Raw genomic sequence first — 21,908 nt, 5'->3', positions numbered from 1 at the left:
ATGTTTAAGTTTGCAGACTTTCGTCGCCATGTCGTTGAAGGTAAAATCCTCTAGGTTCTTAGGCTGAGTTCTGTTTTCACTCTAATTTCTTTTTCACAATTGACGTTTCGACTCTTCTGCTGGGATCTACTTCAGGATCTTCTGGTGTCGGCTATGTAATTGAAACACTCTGTCGCGAGTCAAAAACACTGACCATTCGCGCTGCTCTCCTTTACACAGTTCAATATAAATACAAAATATTTCTCCTGGCGATTGCTGCAAGCGTTGTCATTTTGAAGAAACACAAAAAACGAATAAGAAAAGCTGCTATCACCCAATAAAGACCTAGCGAGGTGGCGCAGTGGTTAGCACACTGGACTCGCATTCGTAGGACGACGGTTTAAACCCGCGTTCGGCCCTCATGATTTAGGTTTTCCGTGGTTTCCCTAAATCGCTTCAGGCAAATGCCGGGATGGTTCCTTTGAAAGGGCACGGCTGTCGTCTTTCCCCATTCTTCCTTAATACGATGAGCTCCAAATCAACCAACCAAATCAGCCAATAAGGAATTTCCGATTAAGTTTAGGAACGTTACATTGCTTTCATGGGAAACCTTGACTAGGTCCTGAGAAATTTTTCAGTTTGCATCGTTTACCCGTGACATCGTCTCGACAGTACTGAAATCAACTGCTTGTTGGCTTCTGTCTGGGTTCTGACATTCGTTTGATGATTGTTCTGACGTTTCACCAGCACGAGTGGCTGGCATTGTCAAAGCTTCACTCTCCATTGCTGGTGGTTAATTGGAGTCGAGGTCGACATCTTCAGCCTGCAGATGAAAGGCGCAAAACAAAGGCACTGAATCGTTTTCGAGCGTCAGGCGCGTAATTTTACCTTTCGTAAACATCGGCCTACTCGCCATTTACTGGTATCCAGAGAAATACGAGCAAACACCGCAGAACTGGACGCGCACACGAGACCGTAAAACCGTCTCCAGCTGATTTGGTATTCGGACGCCGACAGATTTAATTACTTTGGTGCGCTGAAACCAGATTTACAATTCCGTCCTTACAGGGCGGCCGCACCGCAGTTCATGTAGCAGATACAATGGAATCGCATATTAATTGCATCGCTGTTTGTTTTTATTGCGAGCGGCTGTGCTGTATGGATTGCTTTTTTCCCCCGCTGGCGCATTTTAATTCTCCCCTCCGAATTCTGTGCCGCGTAACTTAGCGGGGGACAGTTGGAAAGGAAAAGAGGCCAGCGTTTAGCGATTTAGAAACATTCATTTACGTGTCGTCAGAGGCTCTCAATCGACAGCTTCTGATTTCGTTGTCTTAGCTTCTTGTGCTTGTTATAACTTCCTCTGCACTCTGTGTGATTCTTCAATGGATACAGGGGCAAGGAACATGCTATTCATGAAGAGAAAATTTTGATATTAATGTATTCTACACCTAACATCAAATAGCAAAAATAATACATAATTTTGTTGCTGTATTTGCAGCGTCGGTTGCTAACAGTAGATTTGAATATAGAAATGTATGTAGAAACAAAATATTTATAAATCCGTCACTCCCCACTACAATGCCTATTCAAAAGAGGACAAGATCTGGTCACTGTGGAAGTTTATAAGTGTTATTCAACTGACATACTCCAAAAATAAACGAAAAATATGCCAGCTGAAAAAAGCATATAAAAATTCACTTGACACCTTCCTGCGAGACAGTCTCCACTCCTTCTAAATTAACAGTGTAATTGCAGATCAGATGTCGCTTGAATTCAAAGAAATAATATCGAGAGCGGTTGAGAGATTTATACCAAGTAAATTAACAAACGACGGAGGTGATCCCCCTTGGTGCACAAAACGGGTCAGAACACTGTTACGAAAACAACGAAAAAAGCATGCCAAATTTAAACGAACGTAGAATCTCCAAGTTTGGCGATGTTTTACAGAAGCTCGAAATTTAGCGCGGACATCAATGCGAGATGCTTATAATAGTTCCTACAACGAAACTTCGTCTCGAAACTTCGCAGAAAACCGGAAGAGATTCTGGTCGTATGTAAAGTATACTAGCGACAAGACACAGTCAATGCCTTTTCTGCGCGATAGCAGTGGAAATACTATCGACGATAGTGCTACGAAAGCAGAGTCACTAAACACAGCCTTTCGAAATTCCTTCACCAAACAAGACGAAGTAAATATTCCAGAATTCGAATCAAGAATAGCAGCCAACATGAGTGGCTTAGAAGTAGATATCCTCGGAGTAGCGAAGTAATTTAAGTCAGTTAATAAAAGCAGGTCTTCTGGTCCAGACAGTATACCAGTTAGGTTCCTTGCAGAGAATGCTGATGCAATAGCTCAATACTTAACAATTACGAGTATATACAACCGCTCGCTCGACGAAAGATTCGTAAGCAAAGACTGTAAAGTTGCACAAGTCACTGCAGCATTCAAGAAATGCTTTGGAAGTAATCCACTAAATTACAGCCTCGTATCATTAACGTCGATATGCAGCAGGAGTTTGGAACATATATTGTATTCAAACATTATGAATTACCTCGAAGAGAACGGTCTTTTGACATACAGTCAACACGGATTTAGAAAAAATCGTTCTTATGAAACACAACTAGCTCTTCACAAAACTGAGTGCTGTTGACGGGGATTTCAAACTGATTCCGTACTTCTAGATTTCCAGAAGGCTTTTGACACTATACCACACAAGCGGCTTGTAATCATATTGCGTGCTTATGGAATATCGTCTCAATTATGTGACTGGATTCGTGTTTTGCTGCCAGAGAGGTTACAGTTCATAATTACTGACGGAAAGTCATCGAGTAAACCAGAAGTGATTTCTGGCGTTCCACAAGGTATCATTACAGTCACTCTGATGTTCCTTATCCATATAAACGATTTAGGAGAAAATCTGAGTAGCCGTCTTAGATTGTTTGCAGATGATGCTGTCGTTTATCGTCTAGTAAAATCATCATCATCATCATCATCATTTAAGACTGATTATGCCTTTCAGCGTTCAGTCTGGAGCATAGCCCACCTTATACAGTTCCTCCATGATCCCCTATTCAGTGCTAACATTGGTGCCTCTTCTGATGTTAAACCTATTACTTCAAAATCATTCTTAACCGAATCCAGGTACCTTCTCCTCGGTCTGCCCCGACTCCTCCTACCCTCTACTGCTGAATCCATGAGTCTCTTGGGTAACCTTGCTTCTCCCATGCGTGTAACATGACCCCACCATCTAAGCCTGTTCGCCCTGACTGCTACATCTATAGAGTTCATTCCCAGTTTTTCTTTGATTTCCTCATTGTGGACACCCTCCTGCCATTGTTCCCATCTACTAGTACCTGCAATCATCCTAGCTACTTTCGTATCCGTAACCTCAAACTTGTTGATAAGGTAACCTGAATCCACCCAGCTTTCGCTCCCATACAACAAAGTTGGTCGAAAGATCGAACGGTGCACAGATAACTTAGTCTTGATACTGACTTCCTTCTTGCAGAAGAGAGTAGATCGTAGCTGAGCGCTCACTGCATTAGCTTTGCTACACCTCGCTTCCAGTTCTTTCACTATGTTGCCATCCTGTGAGAATATGCATCCTAACTACTTGAAACCGTCCACCTGTTCTAACTTTGTTCCTCCTATTTGGCACTCAATCCGTTTATATTTCTTTCCCACTGACATTACTTTCGTTTTGGAGATGCTAATCTTCATACCATAGTCCTTACATTTCTGATCTAGCTCTGAAATATTACTTTGCAAACTTTCAATCGAATCTGCCATCACAACTAAGTCATCCGCATATGCAAGACTGCTTATTTTGTGTTCACATATCTTAATCTCACCCAGCCAGTCTATTGTTTTCAACATATGATCCATAAATAATATGAACAACAGTAAAATCATCAAAAGATCAAAACAAATTGCAAAACGATTTAGAAAAAAATACCTGTAGGCTCCGAAAAAAGTTCGTAATCGACCCTAAATAATGAAAAGTGTGAGGTCCTCCACATGAGTGCTGAAAGGAATCCGTTAAACTTCAGTTATACGATAAATCAATCAAACCTGAAGGCCATAAATTCAACTAAATACCTGGGAATTACAATTACCAATAAATTCACGGCACAAATAGCCTAGTTGAAACGGTCTGTTGATAGAATATATTCCGAGGTATCAAGGAATCGTCAGCTTGTAATGATGGGAAATGTGAGTGGTAAAAATGGTAGAGAGAAAGCAAGCTTCGACTGCAACAAGCAGGTTCAAATGTATGTAGGTTTCAGTAGTTACTCAGAGATGAAGAGGCTTGCTCAGACTAGACTAGAGTGGAGAGCTGCATCAGGTTTCGGACGGTCTTTGCACCACGATACTCATCATCATCATCATCAGTGTTCTGCTCCAGGGCAGATCTTCACATGTAGCTCTCCAAGCAGTCCTGTCATCAGCTACCCTCATCGTTTTCTCACAATTGTTTCCTATCCTTATACTATCCATCATCTGGTATCTTCTGCGGCCTGTTCATCTTCTTCCATTCACCGTTTCTTCCACAGCATCCATCAGTAAATAATCTTTTCTCATCCCGTGTTCTAGCCAACTGTGTTTCATCCTCCAGACTGCCTTTAAAATTTCTCTCTCTTCCCTCACTCTTGTCAACACCCCTCTCACTTTGTCTGCCCATATTATCCCTTCCATCCTCTTCCAAATCCACATCTCTAATTCTTCTATTCTTCTTTCTTCCTCTTTCCTCAGTGTCCATGTTTCAGCTCCGTATGATGCCACGCTCTTCGTGAAGCAGACTATTCCTCAAGTGTCTATCCATGCACCCATATAAAAGCCTGCTCTTCTTGTTAGATGCCTCCTTAGCAATTGCTAGTCGTCCGTAATAGTGCACTAACGTGCTCTGTATCTGCCTCTCCTAACTTTATAGTGGTTCTTACTTTACTTGCACTTAACACCAAACATTTTGTCATTTATATACATATATATATATATATATATATATATATATATATATATATATATATATATTCTCGTTCCGAATTCCTCACAGGTCTTATTTAATTCTTGTAACATTCCAGTGATAGTTCTTTCGCCCTTTGCTAATAACACTAAATCGAAAACATTCTGCCCTCCTAACACCTACCCGCACTCCTTTAATCTGTTTCAATCATTTCTGAGTAATACGCTCCAAATATACGTTACACAGTACTGGGGAGAGAAAGCAGCCGTGCGTCACTCCCCTTCCAATTGTGCTTTCCTCTAGCATCTCATTCCCAATCTGTACTCATATTACTCATATTTTCTGTTGCAGGTATAGGTTATTAACCAGTCTTCTATCCCTCCAGTCGACATCATTCTTCATTAGAATTCCCATTAATTTATTCCACTGTACTCTACCAAAGGCTTTCTCCAAGTCAATCAAAACATTGTAACCTTCTCTTCCTGTTTCAATGTATCTTTCACCATAGTTCTCAGCAGTCCAATTGCATCTCTTGTACCTTTCCCCCTCCTAAATCCATAGTGCTTGTCCGTGATACACTTTTTCCAGTCTTCTATTTGTCACCCTTAATAAAACCTTTGCTGCATGAGAACCAAACTTTCTAAAGCTCTAAAATCCTCACATTTCTTGGCATTCCCTTCCTTCTCAGCCGGTATCATTACCGCCGAGAGAAAGTCACGGTACTGGTCTCACGTGTTTCATTTCATCACTATATTCGAGGCCGTGCTCGGCTGCAGCTTGTTTATTAGATCGTTTCAATGGGGTTTTTCGCTGATGTTCCTTGCATCTTTCCTCGATTGTTCTAATACACTACCTGAAGTGTAATCATGAAATGAAATGTGATTTGATATCAGTATAGTGGTGCAGACGATAAGTTTGTGGAACAGGGTGATTAAGAAGTCTATAAAGTCGACGGCAAGCTTAACAAGGACGGAGGTTTCAAGTTAGACAAGGCGTAGGGTCAGGCACTCAGTTCATTATGACCTCGCCGGCCATCACATCCACCAGAGCTGGCAGACTCTGAGGGAATCTGCGTTTTAGGGTATGTTAGGACAGGCTCTGAAAAACGAAAGACCGTCAGAGGGCGTAGTGGGCGACGGTAGTCGAACGCGACTATAAATAGCAGTGCGAGTATAACAAAAGTTCTTGAACTTCCACCGTCGGAGGTTGGTACGGAACTTCCACCGCCACACCTTCAACGAGCACCCCAATGATGTCATCGGAATGATGCCATTGTAGGATAGAACAGTTTTACCCTTATACCAAGAGCCGGCCGCTGTGGCCGATCTGTTCTTGGCGCTCCAGTCTGAAACCGCGCGACCGCTACGGTCGCAGGTTCGAATCCTGCCTCGGGCATGGATGTGTGTGATGTCCTTAGGTTACTTATGTTTAAGTAGTTCTAAGTTCTAGGGGACTGATGACGTCATCAGTTAACTCCCATAGTGCTCAGAGCCATTTGATTTTGTCTTCTGTCACAAATATAGACGTAACTACTTTGAGTTCACTGTGTACCTCATCCTGTTTGGTTAGTTAACGTACACGTACATGCTAGTGACAGAAGAGACAGTGTATCACAACAAAAAGGGCAGACAAAACGAAAAGTGGCAGAAAAAAGCTCGAAACACAAAAACACGCTTATGTTTCGTAAACAGAGCGATATTGCGACCTCCATATGACCAGATGAGATGAACAGCGGTGCCAACTAAAAACATTAAGAATCGTAAGTAATCACTTTAAATAAAACGCGAGAAGTGAACCATTTTATAATCTATGAATAATACATATCAGAACAAAAGCATATCGTAACTGTATCATTATAGATCCCACTGATGATGCCATAAAGTGAAAAGAGGCGAAACGCGTCCGGGAGAATAAAATACGGTGCAGCAATAGAAGGCGTTTTTTATTTACAAACAAATATTTAAGATAGTTTCCTGCCGTTATGTAGACAGGAGTGACACCACCAGCAGTCGACCAATGGTGTAAACGCCCAGAAGATGACAGCTACGTCGGGTTGAAACCGGTTGGCGGTATAATAATAATAAATGTGATTAAGACTGTTTTTGAATAACTGAGTAATCATACTAATCGCTGCTTCATCCCCGTAACCATGTTGTCCAAAAAAAAATATTTCTGTGTTTGCTGCGGAGGATGGCCAAGCAAGCAAACTCGTTCTTACAATGAATCTAACAACCTGGCGTCTCGTTTTCCTATAGTTGCTATGTATGTGGTCATTTCACTTTCGGCTGCTCCAGATGGTTACTCCTAGGAATTGCTGTTTCCAGCGCCAACGGCCTTGCCGCAATGGTAACACCGGTTCTCACCTAATCACCGAAGTTGAGCGCTATCGGGCTTGGTTAGCACTTGGATGTCCGCCCCCGGTAGCTGAGTGGTCCGCGCGACAGACTGTCAATCCAAAGGGCCCAGGTTCGATTCCCGGCTGGGTCAGATATTTTCTCCGCTCAGGGACTGGGTGTTGTGTTGTCCTAATCATCATCATTTCATCCCCATCGACGCGCAAGTCGCCGAAGTGGCGTCAAATCGAAAGACTTGCACCGGGCGAACGGTCTACCCGACGGGAGGCCCATGTCACACGACATTTCTTTCAGCACTTGGATGGGTCACCGTCCGGTCTGCCGACTTCTGTTGGCAAGCGGGGTAGACTCAGCCCTTGTGAGGCCAATTGAGGAGCTACTTGATTGAGAGGTAGCGGCACGGGTTACGAAAACTGACAACGGCCGGGAGAGAGGTGTGCCGACCACATACCTCTCCGTATCCTCATCCTCTGACGCCTAAAGGCTCAGGATGACACGGCCGGTCGGTACCGTTGGGCGTTCAAGGCCTGTTCGAACGGTGTTCGTTTTCTTTTTATCTACCGGGTGATCAAAAAGTCAGTATAAATTTGAAAACTTAATAAAGCACGGAATAATGTAGATAGAGAGGTAAAAATTGACACACATGCTTGGAATGACATGGGGTTTTATTAGAACCACCCCATATTGCTAGACGCGTGAAAGATCTCTTGCGCGCGTCGTTTGGTGATGTTCGTGTGCTCAGCCGCCACTTTCGTCATGCTTGGCCTCCCAGGTCCCCTGACCTCAGTACGTGCGATTATTGGCTTTGGAGTTACCTGAAGTCGCAAGTGTATCGTGATCGACCGACATCTCTAGGGATGCTGAAAGACAACATCCGACGCCAATGCCTGACCATAACTCCGGACATGCTTTACAGTGCTGTTCACAACATTATTGTTGAGGAATGATGGAGGACATATTGAGCATTTCCTGTAAAGAACATAATCTTTGTTTTGTCTTACTTTGTTATGCTAATTATTGCTATTCTGATCAGATGAAGCGCCATCTGTCGGACTGTCGGACATTTTTTGAACTTTTGTATTTTTTTGGTTCTAATAAAACCCCATTTCATTCCAAGCATGTGTGTCAATTTGTACCTCTCTATCTACATTATTCCGTGATTTATTCAGTTTTCAAATTTATACTGACTTTTTGATCACCCGGTATTTCCCGCGATTTGTCGCCTATGTCGTAATCGTACAGTAGTGGATTCCTCCGCCTATTTGCGCTCAATGTCTTATTTACGTTCAGGGTCAACTGCCAGGCGGCGCACCAAGCATCGGCCCTCTGTTCGTCTTCCTGCATATTGCTACCATCATTTGGGTTGGCGACCACAACAGCAGACATCTGCGAATGTAGCAGCGAAGGGGTATAAACGATTCTGGCGAGCTGTGTACGCTCCGACGTACACACTAACGGTGGCTTGCGTAGTACTGATGTAAATACGCCGCCCAAGCAGGGGGAGGGAGGGTGAGCTTTGTGAATCCGGTATGAGGAGGGAGCGCTCGCGGTGGTGGTGGATCTGGCGCGTCCAGCGGCGGGGGTGCGAGGAATGCAGCCTACCTGCCGTGGGCCTGCGGCGGCGGCGGGGGTGGGGCGCCTGCCTTTGTCTTAGTCCTCGGGCAGTTTTTTGTGGCGCGCTCCGGGAACGACCGACCCACTGGGTCTGGCGCACGGGGGAGGCTGCGACGGCGGCGGCGGCAGCGGCGGCGGCGGCGGCGTGGGGTGGCCCGGGTAACGACCGGCGGATTCCTCCGGGGTCTAATGGCAGACCCGGACCTGCGGAAAAGGAAAAGGCGCTACATCATGGCCCTAGGACAGCGACACACAGGCCGGCGCAGGCGGACACTCCGGGGTCGAATCAGGTCGTTAATCAGCCGCCCGCCTGTCCAACAACGGACCGTGCTGTCGAACGTTAACGTTGAGCGTGCCAAGTTCAGCGTGCTGCTGAACGCGCACGAATGATGCGACTTGTGCATACGGTACGTGGGCCCCGACGTGGTTACGCGATCGCAGTGCACTCAAGCGACAGTTGAGGGATGTTTCTAGTTCGTTAATCACACTGTTTAATCAACGGGCGCGCGTAAAATTCCCACGTTAGCTCTATTAAAATGCCCATTTCTTCCATCGTCCAAGAAAAGGAAAGTACCGTGTCCACTCAATAAGGACACAGGCTTATAAAAGTTCCATTATAAACAATGCGTTACAAAATTGGAATACGTCTCCGCATAGCCGGCCGAAGTGGCCGTGCGGTTAAAGGCGCTGCAGTCTGAAACCGCAAGACCGCTACGGCCGCAGGTTCGAATCCTGCCTGGGGCATGGATGTTTGTGATGTCCTTAGGTTAGTTAGGTTTAACTAGTTCTAAGTTCTAGGGGACTAATGACCTCAGCAGTTGAGTCCCATAGTGCTCAGAGCCATTTGAACCAACTTCTCCGCATAAGGTAAACATTATTTCATCATTCCCACATTTTAGCAAAACCCCAAGGTCCGTCTTACTTTATCACTATTCCTACCCCGTAGCAGAATCTTTGCAACATGTGAATTACGAAGCGTAAAAGAAGAAGGAGCAAAATATCTTTATACAAGTAGCGTAAGCCGTCCTGTAGATTAAACCAATCGAACAAAGTCACTCTCAAAAAAAGGTGAACTTGTATTTACATAAAATCAAACATTGTAGTCTATACTTATATGAAACTAATAATAAAGTATCAGAACCTAATAAAAACGTGAATGCTAGGGAAAAAAGATTGCTGTGTCAGGGCGCGAACCACAGCCCCAACAAAAAAACCCTCATTGTAGAGTGACGCTATTTATTACGCTTTTTTTTTAATCTCATTCTGTTCGCTTTTGTTCGTTGCGTCTGCTCGGGGCGGACGTCGTAAGACACCAGTTTTAGTTGGTTTTTTTTTTTTTTTTTTTTTTTTTTTTTTTTTTTTTTTTTTTTTTTTTTACAGAGGGTAGCTAACCCTCTGTCCGAACACGCTGAGCTACCGTGCCGGCGTCATTTTGCTCTATATTGGTCGATGAATTTGTTCGTGGCGGACGTCCGATGACAGCCGTTCAGGTTCTTTGTTGATCCGTTCACTCAGTTTTTTATTACAGGGGGTAGCTAACCTTCTGGCCAAATGCTAAACCAACATCACATCTTCTGTAGCTAATCATAGTATCTTACCTCCTGCTAAACACTTTAATCGTAGATATTTTACTAACTGAAATTTAATTATAACACATTGTACCAAGAACAATTGGTTTTGGGTGGATCTTCAGTGTGCCGCTGCCTTCAAATACCCTACTCTCATTATACGCAAGTTACAATAATTCTTTTGCCACGAATATGATGTTTCTCATTATTTTATTGGAACGAATCACACAGTTAACAACGGGTTTTGCAGTGATTCTCAATTTGCTGGTGCTCAGAACGGCATATAAACGTATAGGCTTGAAATGAATGCCAATATGGCGCCTCACAACTCTGTACTGAAGCGAGAGGGCGTGCTTGTGACGTAGGTGGCGGTGTGCCATCTCATTGGTCAGCGCTCAGACGCACGCTCAGAATATCTGACATGCCAGATATCGCTCTGCACGTTCGGAAAGACTCCCTAGCGTGCTATTCCATTCTGTGACGTCAGAAACTCGGCACGCTCAACGCTCAACGTTCGGATGCACGGTCCGTGTGCCGACGGCTTAAGGCCTTCCACACAAGGCGAAACTCTGACGAAACTCGTTGACGCCGCCAGAGATCTACGATAGATTATAGTAAGAAGAGGGGATAACTCATCCGAAAAATTCAGTATAGAATCTGACAGAGATTCCAGCGAGCCCTGGAGCTTTGTTCAATTTTAACGATTGCAGCTGTTTCTCAACACCACTGACACTAATATTTATTTCATCCATCTTTTCAGTCAGGATTAAATTGTGGCAATTCTCCTGGGCTTACTTTTGTAAAGGAACGTTTAAAAACGGAGTTAAGAACATGAAGTTGAAATTTATGTCAAGTACTAAGGTCTACTCTCCACGGTGTAAAAAATTTAAGCTTGTAAGTGAATGTAATCAAAAGGTATAGTCATTTTATCACATATTTTGATACAAACTCACTCATTAAAATCTATAGATGAACCATTTATATACATGATTAAGTTTCTATTGAACCCTCACAGTGCGAGGGCCACCGTCACTTGTTCGGTATTTCCGATTTTCTGTCGTTTGCCTGTCGTTCCCACTCCTCGTTTGCACACTGAAACTTCACTCTGGCTTGTACATAAGCTTTTATCATGACTCGTCTGCAAGAGGGGTTCGGTTGTGCACAGTTGCATTCGCGCCCTATTGAGTAAATAGCCAGCCTAAATACAGCAGTGAATGAATTCAAGTATTTGTCTAAATCACGATCGTTCACAAATGATTTACACAGACAACAGTTTAGAATGAAAACGTTTTTATTTTACTAAATCACATCCACAAAACAAACTGATGGCCACGTGATACTATGTCGGCGGCTCTTAGCCACACCGACCTTACCGCACCCCGTATCCTCTGTCCTGTGTCCGGTCACGTGACACTACATTAGTCAACTATATTATTTCTAGAACATGGCCATCATACATTTACAGTGTTACAATATTAAAATACGTAAAACTAAATACCTTATATTATTTTGTAGACAATCATCAGATTAGTTACATATTTAAGGGCACTCCACTTCTTGGTAGTTTCACCCCTCTTCCTTTGTTTAGTCACGTCTTTGCCTAATAGGTGTGGCATACGAAATACTCATTTTGCTTTACATAGATCGAAAGCTGAGCAGTACCTTCACAATAAAAGACAATAACTTATTATGCAGAAATTCTCAAACATCCTTACAACTTAATTTTTATATAAAACATGTTCTTTAATGTCCAAAATATTATCCCTGCTGCTATGCTTTAAATTTGAGTTTTGAACTATTTTTAAGAGCTCTTATGTTTATGGAGTACTCCTGTTTCAGTGATCATATACCCAGCAAATCCAATGATTAGCAAGACAAGCACACCTTACATTATTAACATGTGTACCAAGTTATGCACTGAGACATAGGCAATTATGAAACGAAGTAATTCAATGTGAAACTGCTATATGCTGCCTCCTCTCTTTATCAAGAAGGTGACTCCATAACTATATTGACTTGTGCTTGCTACACCCCAACTGTTCTTCCACAGTAAACATTACCACATCCAGCAAATTAGTTATACTATTACAGTATCCCTTGTAACCTCACAACATAACAGTGTGGTTTCACAGAACTACCTGCGCTGCTAATCGCACAGAGAATACGCCCGGTATGATTTGTACAGGGTGTTTCACAATGTTTTAACGATTTCAAATTAGAACGACCTACGCCCAAAAAAAAAAAAAAAAAAAAAAAAAAAAAAGGGTACGCGACTGTGGCACAGTCTATTAATACTGCGGAGTGTGAAGTTTCATCCCATATACAGGCCAGTAATCATGTCGTACTGGTCGCAGCGACATCGTGCTTTTGCGATGGAGTGCTATTTTCGCTACGGCGTATCTGTCGTCCGCATGCAACGAGCCTTTCGTAAGATTCAGGAGTGATATGTAATTCCTTCTCGTAGAGCAGTTGCCACTGCATCGAATCGAAAGTTAGCCGGGCCTCGGAAAACCGTCCCAACTCCCGAGAACATCGAATGTGCGCGTAGCAGTTTACAGGCAAGCCCTCGTCGTTCGTTACGAAAACGTGCCCAAACGCTGAGCATTTTGCCGGCGTCCATGCATCGCATTGTCTGATCTGCATTACCATCCGCATACTTTCTAAAATCGCTTGTGTCGAATGATCCCTAACTCGTCTGATGTAACAGTGTCAGACTTTTACATATGGGGTTATTTGATGGCGAAACTGTACTCCGACCGGCCGAGAAGCTTGCAGCAGTTAAAAGATCGAATTCACTATGAAATTTCCAGAATTACTTTAGCAGTTACGAAAGATTTGTTAAAAATTGGACGAAACGCCACGAGTATTGTGTAGCCGCGAATGGTTGTCATTTTCCGATGTAGTATTTGATAAGTAAACTAGAATAAATGATGTACCTTGTCTAAAAAGTTCAACTTTGTTTCGCGAATAGTTTCTGTGTTATTCAAATATGATATCGTAAAACATTGTAAAATGCCCTGTATTTCATGTGCATTTGTTCTCACTGAAGTAATGTTAATTTTCTGTAAAACAAGACATGGGCGTACCTTACACTCTTGCCGTATGAACTTCTTTTCCCACTTCACACCACGCTTCATCTGTCAGATCTCTTCTACAGGAGCCTGGAAGGTTTTATTGTGAAAACAAGGATGTTTTTCCCCTTCGCGTACAGATTTAACGTTCACAAACTGTTTCTTTTATTTTCAGATCTATAGAATACAGAGTTGTGTTCGAGGATTCGACAAAACTCAGATCGCTTGACACCGCAGATGCTGAGTCTCTGGTAACTGGTTGGTAACACGTTGCACACGATTTACTGGTTAGTAGCTCTGCAGTGGCGCCGTCTATGGAGCCCTATTTGTCTACACAGAAAGAAGTTAGGAAGCAACCAGTTACCAACTCGCGTTGTCAACGGGTTTCATTTGAGTCGCTCCGCCTCACGTTCCCAACCAGTTGACAGCTCCTTCGCATGACTTCGTGGTTAGATCTTGATAAGATTGAAATGCGGTTGTTTTAAATGTACAGAAGTGTGAAGCTGTGAATTTCGTAACACCCACAAGAGTACTGCTCTATAAATGCAGTATCTGTGAGTCACCACTGGAATCAGCCAACTCATACAATTCTACGGTTGTAACAATTTGTATGAATATGAAATGGAATGATTGCACAGGCTCAGCCCTAGGTAAAATAGCTGGCAGAATTGTACAAAGAAGACTAGCTGCAAATAACTTGTGCGTCCCTTCCTAGAATACTGTTGAAGTATGTGGGATCCTTAGCAGGTAGTACTAACAGGAGATACTGAAAGTTTACAAAAGCCGGCGGCACAGATAGTCAAAGTTTTGTTTGGATTCACGAGAGAAAGTCGCGGAGTTCCTGACAAACCTGAACTACACACACTTGAAAACAGACGCCAGTTACCCCGTGAAAGCCTACTTACAGCATTTCAAGAACCATATTAAGCGAAGAATCTAGAAGCACACCGCGGCTCCCTGCGCATGAGTCCCACAAATAGAAGATTAGACTAATTACAGCATTTAAGAAGTCGTTGTACCCGCTTTTTATTCGTGATTGGAACGGGAAGATGCCGTAACATGAGGTAAACCTATAATGCCAAGTACGCTACGCCACGCACTACACAGTGGTTTGCAGAGTATGCACGTAGATGTACATGAGCTCGTGCGTGTGACAACCGACGCCTACGAACTGATACCAAGAAGGAAATTATTAGTTTTTGTATTCGCGATGTAGTTCACAGCAACTCAGGAAGTGTGCAGTTATTTCTCTTTATTTCAAGTAATAAAAAGTCGTATTGGATTGGTAATTGGGAAACCACTGTGGGTAGAAACAGCTGCCTAATCGGCTAGGTGCGCCTAGGTTTTCCCTTCTCCGCGCACAATGGCCCTTTTGGTGAAGCTGTGTCAGAATTATCCCGTAAGTGTGGTTGTTGAGTGTAGGCGTCTGTAATGGATACGTGTATAGAGTGGTGTATTGTTCGCGTTGTATGGTGAAAAGGGAAGGAAGAGAGCCTAATGCTGTCGAATACCACCAAACATTACGATGAATTTAATATCTCCGTCCGACGGACGGATTAACAGTGTTACTTGTCTTCATTCCATGAGACACTTCTTTGAGGCCTGAAATTGAATACAGGACACTGGCGTAAAGTCTGGTGATCAGGGAACTTTACGCCGCCGCCACTTCTCCTCCGCTCACCGACCAGATACTGGCAAAAAAATTTCCGCCACCAGTATTCGAACCGACTGCTTCAGATTTAAACGCCCTCGCACAGGAGTTCACCTGACAGCTCATTCCCTCAATCTCTAAAAATGCCTTCTATGGCTAGCTTTTCGCTCTACTGCCTTCATTCGCTTATTTGCTTTTTTCTCTTCTTCAGTTTCTTTTTTAATTTTAATTTTTTAATTAAAATTCTTCGTTCCTAAGGTGAGAAAAGGAAAAAAATGTCCCTTCTTCTGGAGTCAGAATATTCTTTCCGGTGCAGTGAAAACCATTAGCAGCCAAGAGCGAGGTCGGTCCTCGTCGAATTCCAACCTTCATACCTCGTCAATATAAACAGAGAGAGTTGATTAAAATTTTTTGGAACGGCTGTACGTGTTTTCTACCGCACATTTGTCGCATGATTGAAATGTTCGAATTTTATTTTTACAGGCTCGGGTGCGGAGGCGAGTATTTTCAGTTAATCATTTTTTTCTCCAATTTATTAGCATTCGGTTTGTCTCTGTACAGTTATCTCAGTAGTGAAAAGATGATAACTGCACCATGGCTGACGCGACTTTCGTGTTATTTACGACAATACCTATATAAGGACAACTCAGAACCCAGTCCCCAACGGAAAAAATCTACTCTGACCCGGCCAGGAATCGAACCCGGGCACCTTCGGTTAACGCCTTCCCGGCGTCAAAAGGGAAGGGTGGGGGCAAAGTGGGCAGGGGTCACAAACCGAGGCCTGGCTACCATGTTCCGTTCCCACCCTCCAGGAAACGAGGAAAGCGTAGGGATCGTGGAGTAGAGTTACCATGAACGGCGTTTATTTATTAATTTTTTTCGTTCTTTTTTGTTATTTATTTATTTTCGTCATTAATACCACCGAGAATATCAGGAAACCGGCGTCACGCGAGGAGCAGGGCGCAGCAAGACGTCAAACTAATTGAGACTATCAACGTATATACGAGGCGTGTTTTTTAAGTAAGTACCGTTTTGAAATTTAAAAAAAAGATCTCTATAATTTCATTTTTACATGAAAGTCTGTACATTAATCTACTTTTCTACATAATTTCCGTCAATATTGAGGCACTTGTCATAACGTTGTACCAGTTTTTGAATACCCTCCTCATGGAAATCTCCGCCAGACTTGTTAACCACTGCATCACCACTGTTTTGACTTCGTCATCGTCTTGAAGACGCTGACCGCCCAGGTGTTTCTTCAAGTGCAGGAACAGATGGTAGTCACTGGGCTGTACAGAGGATGATCTAGAGTTTCCCATCGAAAAGATGTGATGAGATCTTTGGTCTGATTCGCCACATGCGGACGGGCATTGTCTTACAGCAAAACGATGCCCTTGCTCAACTTCCATGGATTGTTGCTTCGATTCTGGTGTGACGTAGGCCACCCAAGTTTCATCGCCCGTAACAAATTGGCTTAAGAAATCATCACTGTCGTTGTGGTACCGCTCAAGGAAAGTCAATGCACTGTGTAAACATTTGGTTTTGTGCACATCTGTCAACATTTTCGGTGCCCAACGCGCGCAAAATTTTCGGTAATTCAAGTGGTCGGTCACAGTGCCACACAAAACACTACGAGAAACATTAGGAAAGTCATGCCGCAAGGAGGAAATCGTAAAGCGTCTGTTTTCTCTCACCTTATTGTCCTCTTCCTGCACCAAACTTTTGTTAACGACCGAAAGACTCCCACTCCGTTGCTCTTCATGCACATTTGTGCGGCCATCTTTAAATGCTCTCACCCACTTTCTTACCATTCCATCACTCATAATATTTCCTCCGTAAACTGCACAGATCTCACGATGAATATCGATCGCTTTTAGGCCTTTAGCACTAAGAAATCTTATAACTGCCCGTACTTCACAGACGGCGGGACTCAGGATTATTGGAGGCATCTTAAACACTCAGTACACAACGTAAACAAAGAAGAAGAAAAAATGGTTCAAATGGCTCTGAGCACTATGGGACTCAACTGCTGTGGTCATCAGTCCCCTAGAACTTAGAACTACTTAAACCTAACTAACCTAAGGACATCACACACATTCATGCCCGAGACAGGATTCGAACCTGCGACCGTAGCAGTTGCACGGTTCCGGACTGCGCGCCTAGAACCGCGAGACCACCGCGGCCGGCAACAAAGAGGAATGAAACTGTAATCGCGTCAGTGCACAGATTAAGGTACAGTCTTTCATATAAAAATAAAATTATTGAGATATCTTAGCACGTCTTTTTTTTATTTCAAAACGGTACTTACTTCAAAAACACGCCTCGTATAAATGGTTCAAATGGCTCTGAGCACTTTGCAACCTAACTTCTGAGGTCATCAGTCGCCTAGAACTTAGAACTCATTAAACCTAACTAACCTAAGGACATCACACACATCCATGCCCGAGGCAGGATTCGAACCTGCGACCGTAGCGGTCGCTAGGTTCCAGACTGTAGTGCCTAGAACCGCACGGCCACTCCGGACGGCACGCCTCGTACATAAAGATCATTCCAATTACGAGTAAATATATCGGTTCGAAGTCTGGAAGAGGCGGGGATCATCTCTTTATGACAGGAACACACCGATCGCCAAACGGCACGCCTGTCGACGTGGAGAAGCTTCCTTTCAACATTCGCTGACCTGTGCTGCTGAAGGAAACCATAGATCACCTTCGTAAGTATCACAGTACGGACGTAGCTCGGTATAAGGAAAAAGTGGTGGAAGTAAAAAAAAGGGCGGCGGGACTTCCGAAAATTGGATAGTCCACACTCTTGTGTGGTGCAAGGGCTTCCCGCAATAGGCTGATAAGGCACGTAGGACTACGGCGCCACAACGATATGTGAGAGCCAATGAAAAGGATTACTGCTCTGTCAGGCACATGTACAGACCTAAACCGCCCCTGCACCGCGGGAGAGTGGGCGTTTCGTACCGTATCTTGAACATTAAGCCGTGGCAAACTAACGAACCCAATGCCGCTAGCACGCGGCGGGCCATGGATGGTGGAATAGGAAGTGTTTGCCACGTGGGGAATACGTGACGCCAAATATGCGTTGCAGAAGATAGTGCTCGGTGATCTAAGAGACCAGCTCGTAGTTGGGAAAGTAGACGTCGGCAGTTGAAGGCAATCGTGCGTAGCAGATCACTTGCTAAATCGAGTCCTAAGCATCGGACTCTGCAGCGCTGATCCCGCAGCTACAGAGGAGGATCTGATCAACATTTACATAGATTAGTATGCAATCACTGACTGCAAATAAAGAGATACATTTCTAAGTAAAGTATTGCTGGCTCGACATGAACACGGAGGATTATATGATGATCACTCCAAAATAAATGCACACTATTTTTGTAAAAATACAGTTTTCATTCTGCATGTGTGAACGTTTTACAGTGTGTAGACACACCCTTCCCGCTTGTTGTCAAACTTAGTTCAACCTGTTCCCGTGAGTGGCGCCGTCACAGCATGTCTTCAAGATGACTGCTACACTTGACGTTCGTCAGAAGCAACTTGCATAATTCCTGTGCTGTGAAAACGAGACAGTGGGAAACATCCACAAGAGGTTGAAAAAGATGTATGGAGATGCTGCTGTTGATCGCAGTACAGTTAGTTGGTGAGCAAGCAGGTTACTTGATGAAAGCGGGCACGGCAATATATTGAGGATTGCCCTCGCAGCGGCAGGCCTCGTACTGCACACACTCCAGACAATGTGCAGAGAGTTAACGAATTTGTGGCTGCTGACAGACGTATCACAGTGAACGAATTGTCACGCTACGTTTGGATATGGGAAGGAAGTGTCTGCAGAATACTGAAAGTGTTGGCGTTAAAAAAGGTTTGTGCCAGATGGGTTCTCGGATGGACAACACTGAAACACCCGCCTTACAGTCCTGACCTGGCTCCATGTGATTATCATCTCTTTGGGAAACTGAAAGACTCTCTTTGTGGAACTAGATTTGAAGATGATGACGCCCTTGTGCACGCTGCCAAACAGTGGCTCCAACAGGTTGGTCCAGAATTTTACCGTGCGGGTATACAGGCGCTGGTTCCAAGATGGCGTAAGGCAGTTGAGAGGGATGGAAATTATGCGGAGAAATGAAAATACTGTTCCTAAACGATGTATCTACACACTGTAAAACTTTCAAACGCTTAGAATAAAAGATGGATTAAAAAAAATTGTGTGCGTTTCTTTTGGAGTGACCCTCGCATAAACCTTTCAACCCGCTAAAATTAGTGAGAGATGTTATAGGCGGAGTGAAAGCGCCTCTCTCTATTATTTAGCAAGACCGATGAGGGGTCCGATATTTTAGTAGTTTTACGCCCTCGTACTGCTACATTCTCAGCCTAAGTAAAATTCACGCAGACCTGATCAATCTGCAAAATAGGATCCCCGGCGGGAGAGCGGCGGCCGTGACCATGCAAGGCCTGACCAGGAGAGCAATATCCCTGCAGCACTGGGCACCGCCCCTCGTTTAAGCACCAGGGTTACGAATGGCTGCCGTTCTTCTTCCGGAACGTGAAGGCTTCCGGTTCCAGCGGCGGAGAACAGAATTGAATTTCGTTTCACTGTGTGATCACCGTCGTATTTCTTCAGCCCCTGGCTTGCTCCACTGCCGCAACCAACCATTGTTAGTGCTTCTTTCTGTTGGAGGTAGCTCGTCAAAGTGCCGCACGCTCCTAATGCGGCCAGCCTTGTTACGGTGGAGCGCCGAGCACAGGTTGCACGTGCGCTACCTTCTCAGCAGGTTCCCTTCCATAACCTGGACAGTAGTCGTACTCAGCTGTCAACTCAATATTCTCCAAAGCAGAACTACTAATGCAAAGAGTCTGTAGTAATTTTTGCAATATATTTGACGCCCCGAGAACAATTATGCTGAACAAAGAGCTTAAATTGTCACCCGATGAAGAGCAAAGCCTCTGAAATGCGCCGTAATTAATAAATATAAAGTGTAGCGACTGGCTGCAAGGTGTTATTTATTTATTTATTTATAGTTAAAACTTTGTAATACGTTTATTTTGATCTTAGGCAATATCGGTTACATTAAGACATTCGTTTTCTCTGTTTTCAGCAGAATGCATACTGCGAGGGTTTCTCACCAGATTCTTTTCGCTTGAGTGGTAAAACATTATAATATCCCAAAAGACTTATTAGATTATTTGAACATTTGTTGCTCGCTTCTCGCTACGTCAGAATAGTAGTTTACATTAGTGACAGTCAGAGATGCTCGTTGCTCATAGTTTTACACTGCCGCAGTTCAACCGTCCACTGTTACACGTCAAAACTGATTACGTCACTTTTTCTTCTTTGACGCCGTTTGTACATAAAGGAGTAACACTCGTTTCACAAAACTGTCTGCAAACGTGACGTCATTTTGATACACGCAATAGCGACAACTGCAGGAACTGCTATCGACTTTCGTTAGCGTTTGATGCGATCCTCTCTCGCAGACAGCTCACACATGTCGTTAGCGACCTGATGTACAAATGGGAAGAGCCATTGGTTTGCAGAAGATCTAGTGAGATGAATGTTACGTGCGAAATAAGAGAGAATATGAATGCTATTACTCCTCGTTTCTCTCGCTGCAATTTAAGCTATCCTCTTAGGTTATTGCCCACCCATACGCTCGGTTATCGACATACATTCGAAAATAAAAAGCCGTATATTTGTGAGAAGAAATAATATGAATTTTATGGCCGCCTGTTTATGTCGCAGTAAAACTGACCTCTAAGGTTCTTGTCCAACCACACACTTAAAAAAAAGCCAAATATTTGTGAGAAGAAAGAATATGAATTTTATTGGTGCTCGTTTCAGCGTCAGCAATTAGAATTTTCCTCTTTATGTTCTTGCCCCACCACACATTCGGTAATCGCCACATATACGTAAATAAACTGCCAAATATTTATTTCATCCTTCGTTCTCTAATTAGAGGAATATGTCAAATAGCAAAGAACATAGCAGAACATACTTTTATTCCATTCATAAAAAAGCTAAGATGAAAAAATCAGCATGTAGCAGAATGCGACTCTACAATCTTCAACTGATAAACCAGGACATTATTCATTACGCCACAGCGTAGTCATTACAGTTTTGTTCCATGTCCTCGCGGTCATAGTATTTCTTGAATGCTTAAATCATTGATGCGTTATTAACTGACATTTAATGATAAGAGTGGCGTATTTGTGGTATACAATTTCAACGTGAAGTGCCTTGAAACGGCATACTGCAAGTTATAATACAAAACAGCTAAATACGCAAAAATGAATATGGCGCCTGTTGCATCGATTGTCGATATTGCCGCATCGTTTGTCAAAACGACGTCACGTTTGCAGGAAGTGTTGTGATATCAAGGAAGGGAGACATTTTGTTCTAGGTTTCACGACATTGTACTGTACAAGTGTTGACGGATCTACAGTTAAAACTGTGAGAATGTCTTTAATTTAATGTTATTACGTACTTAGACGTGCCTATACTTAAATAATGATGAGCATATTGTGTGGAAATTTCATATTGGGTGGGATGGCAAATGTTTGCCAGATTGGTTGTTGTGGACAAAGAGCTATCTTCAGAAGTTTGTTTTTCAAATCCTAATTACAAATTAAATAACGGTGATAACAGCCAGTCCGCTAAATAGTATACCGCATCGCGGAAATACGTAGCCAACCACAATAAGGCAG

The 21,908-nt window shown here is 43.4% G+C and overlaps 1 protein-coding gene across 1 annotated transcript in view; it reads left to right on the top strand.

Annotated features, from left to right (window-relative positions):
* Nucleotides 1–8,826: 8,826 nt before the first annotated feature.
* LOC124712282 (netrin receptor UNC5C) overlaps nucleotides 8,827–21,908 on the top strand; it is an 82,816-nt gene continuing 69,734 nt past the window's right edge. The window contains exon 1 of the mRNA XM_047242576.1: nucleotides 8,827–9,201. Within this exon, the coding sequence (XP_047098532.1) occupies nucleotides 8,827–9,201 (375 nt within the window). The remainder of the gene's footprint in view (nucleotides 9,202–21,908) is intronic.

The sequence above is a fragment of the Schistocerca piceifrons genome, chromosome 8, assembly GCF_021461385.2.
Source record: "Schistocerca piceifrons isolate TAMUIC-IGC-003096 chromosome 8, iqSchPice1.1, whole genome shotgun sequence".
NCBI classification, from domain to species: Eukaryota; Metazoa; Arthropoda; class Insecta; order Orthoptera; family Acrididae; genus Schistocerca; species Schistocerca piceifrons.
This window is presented reverse-complemented; position numbering and strand designations above follow the sequence as displayed.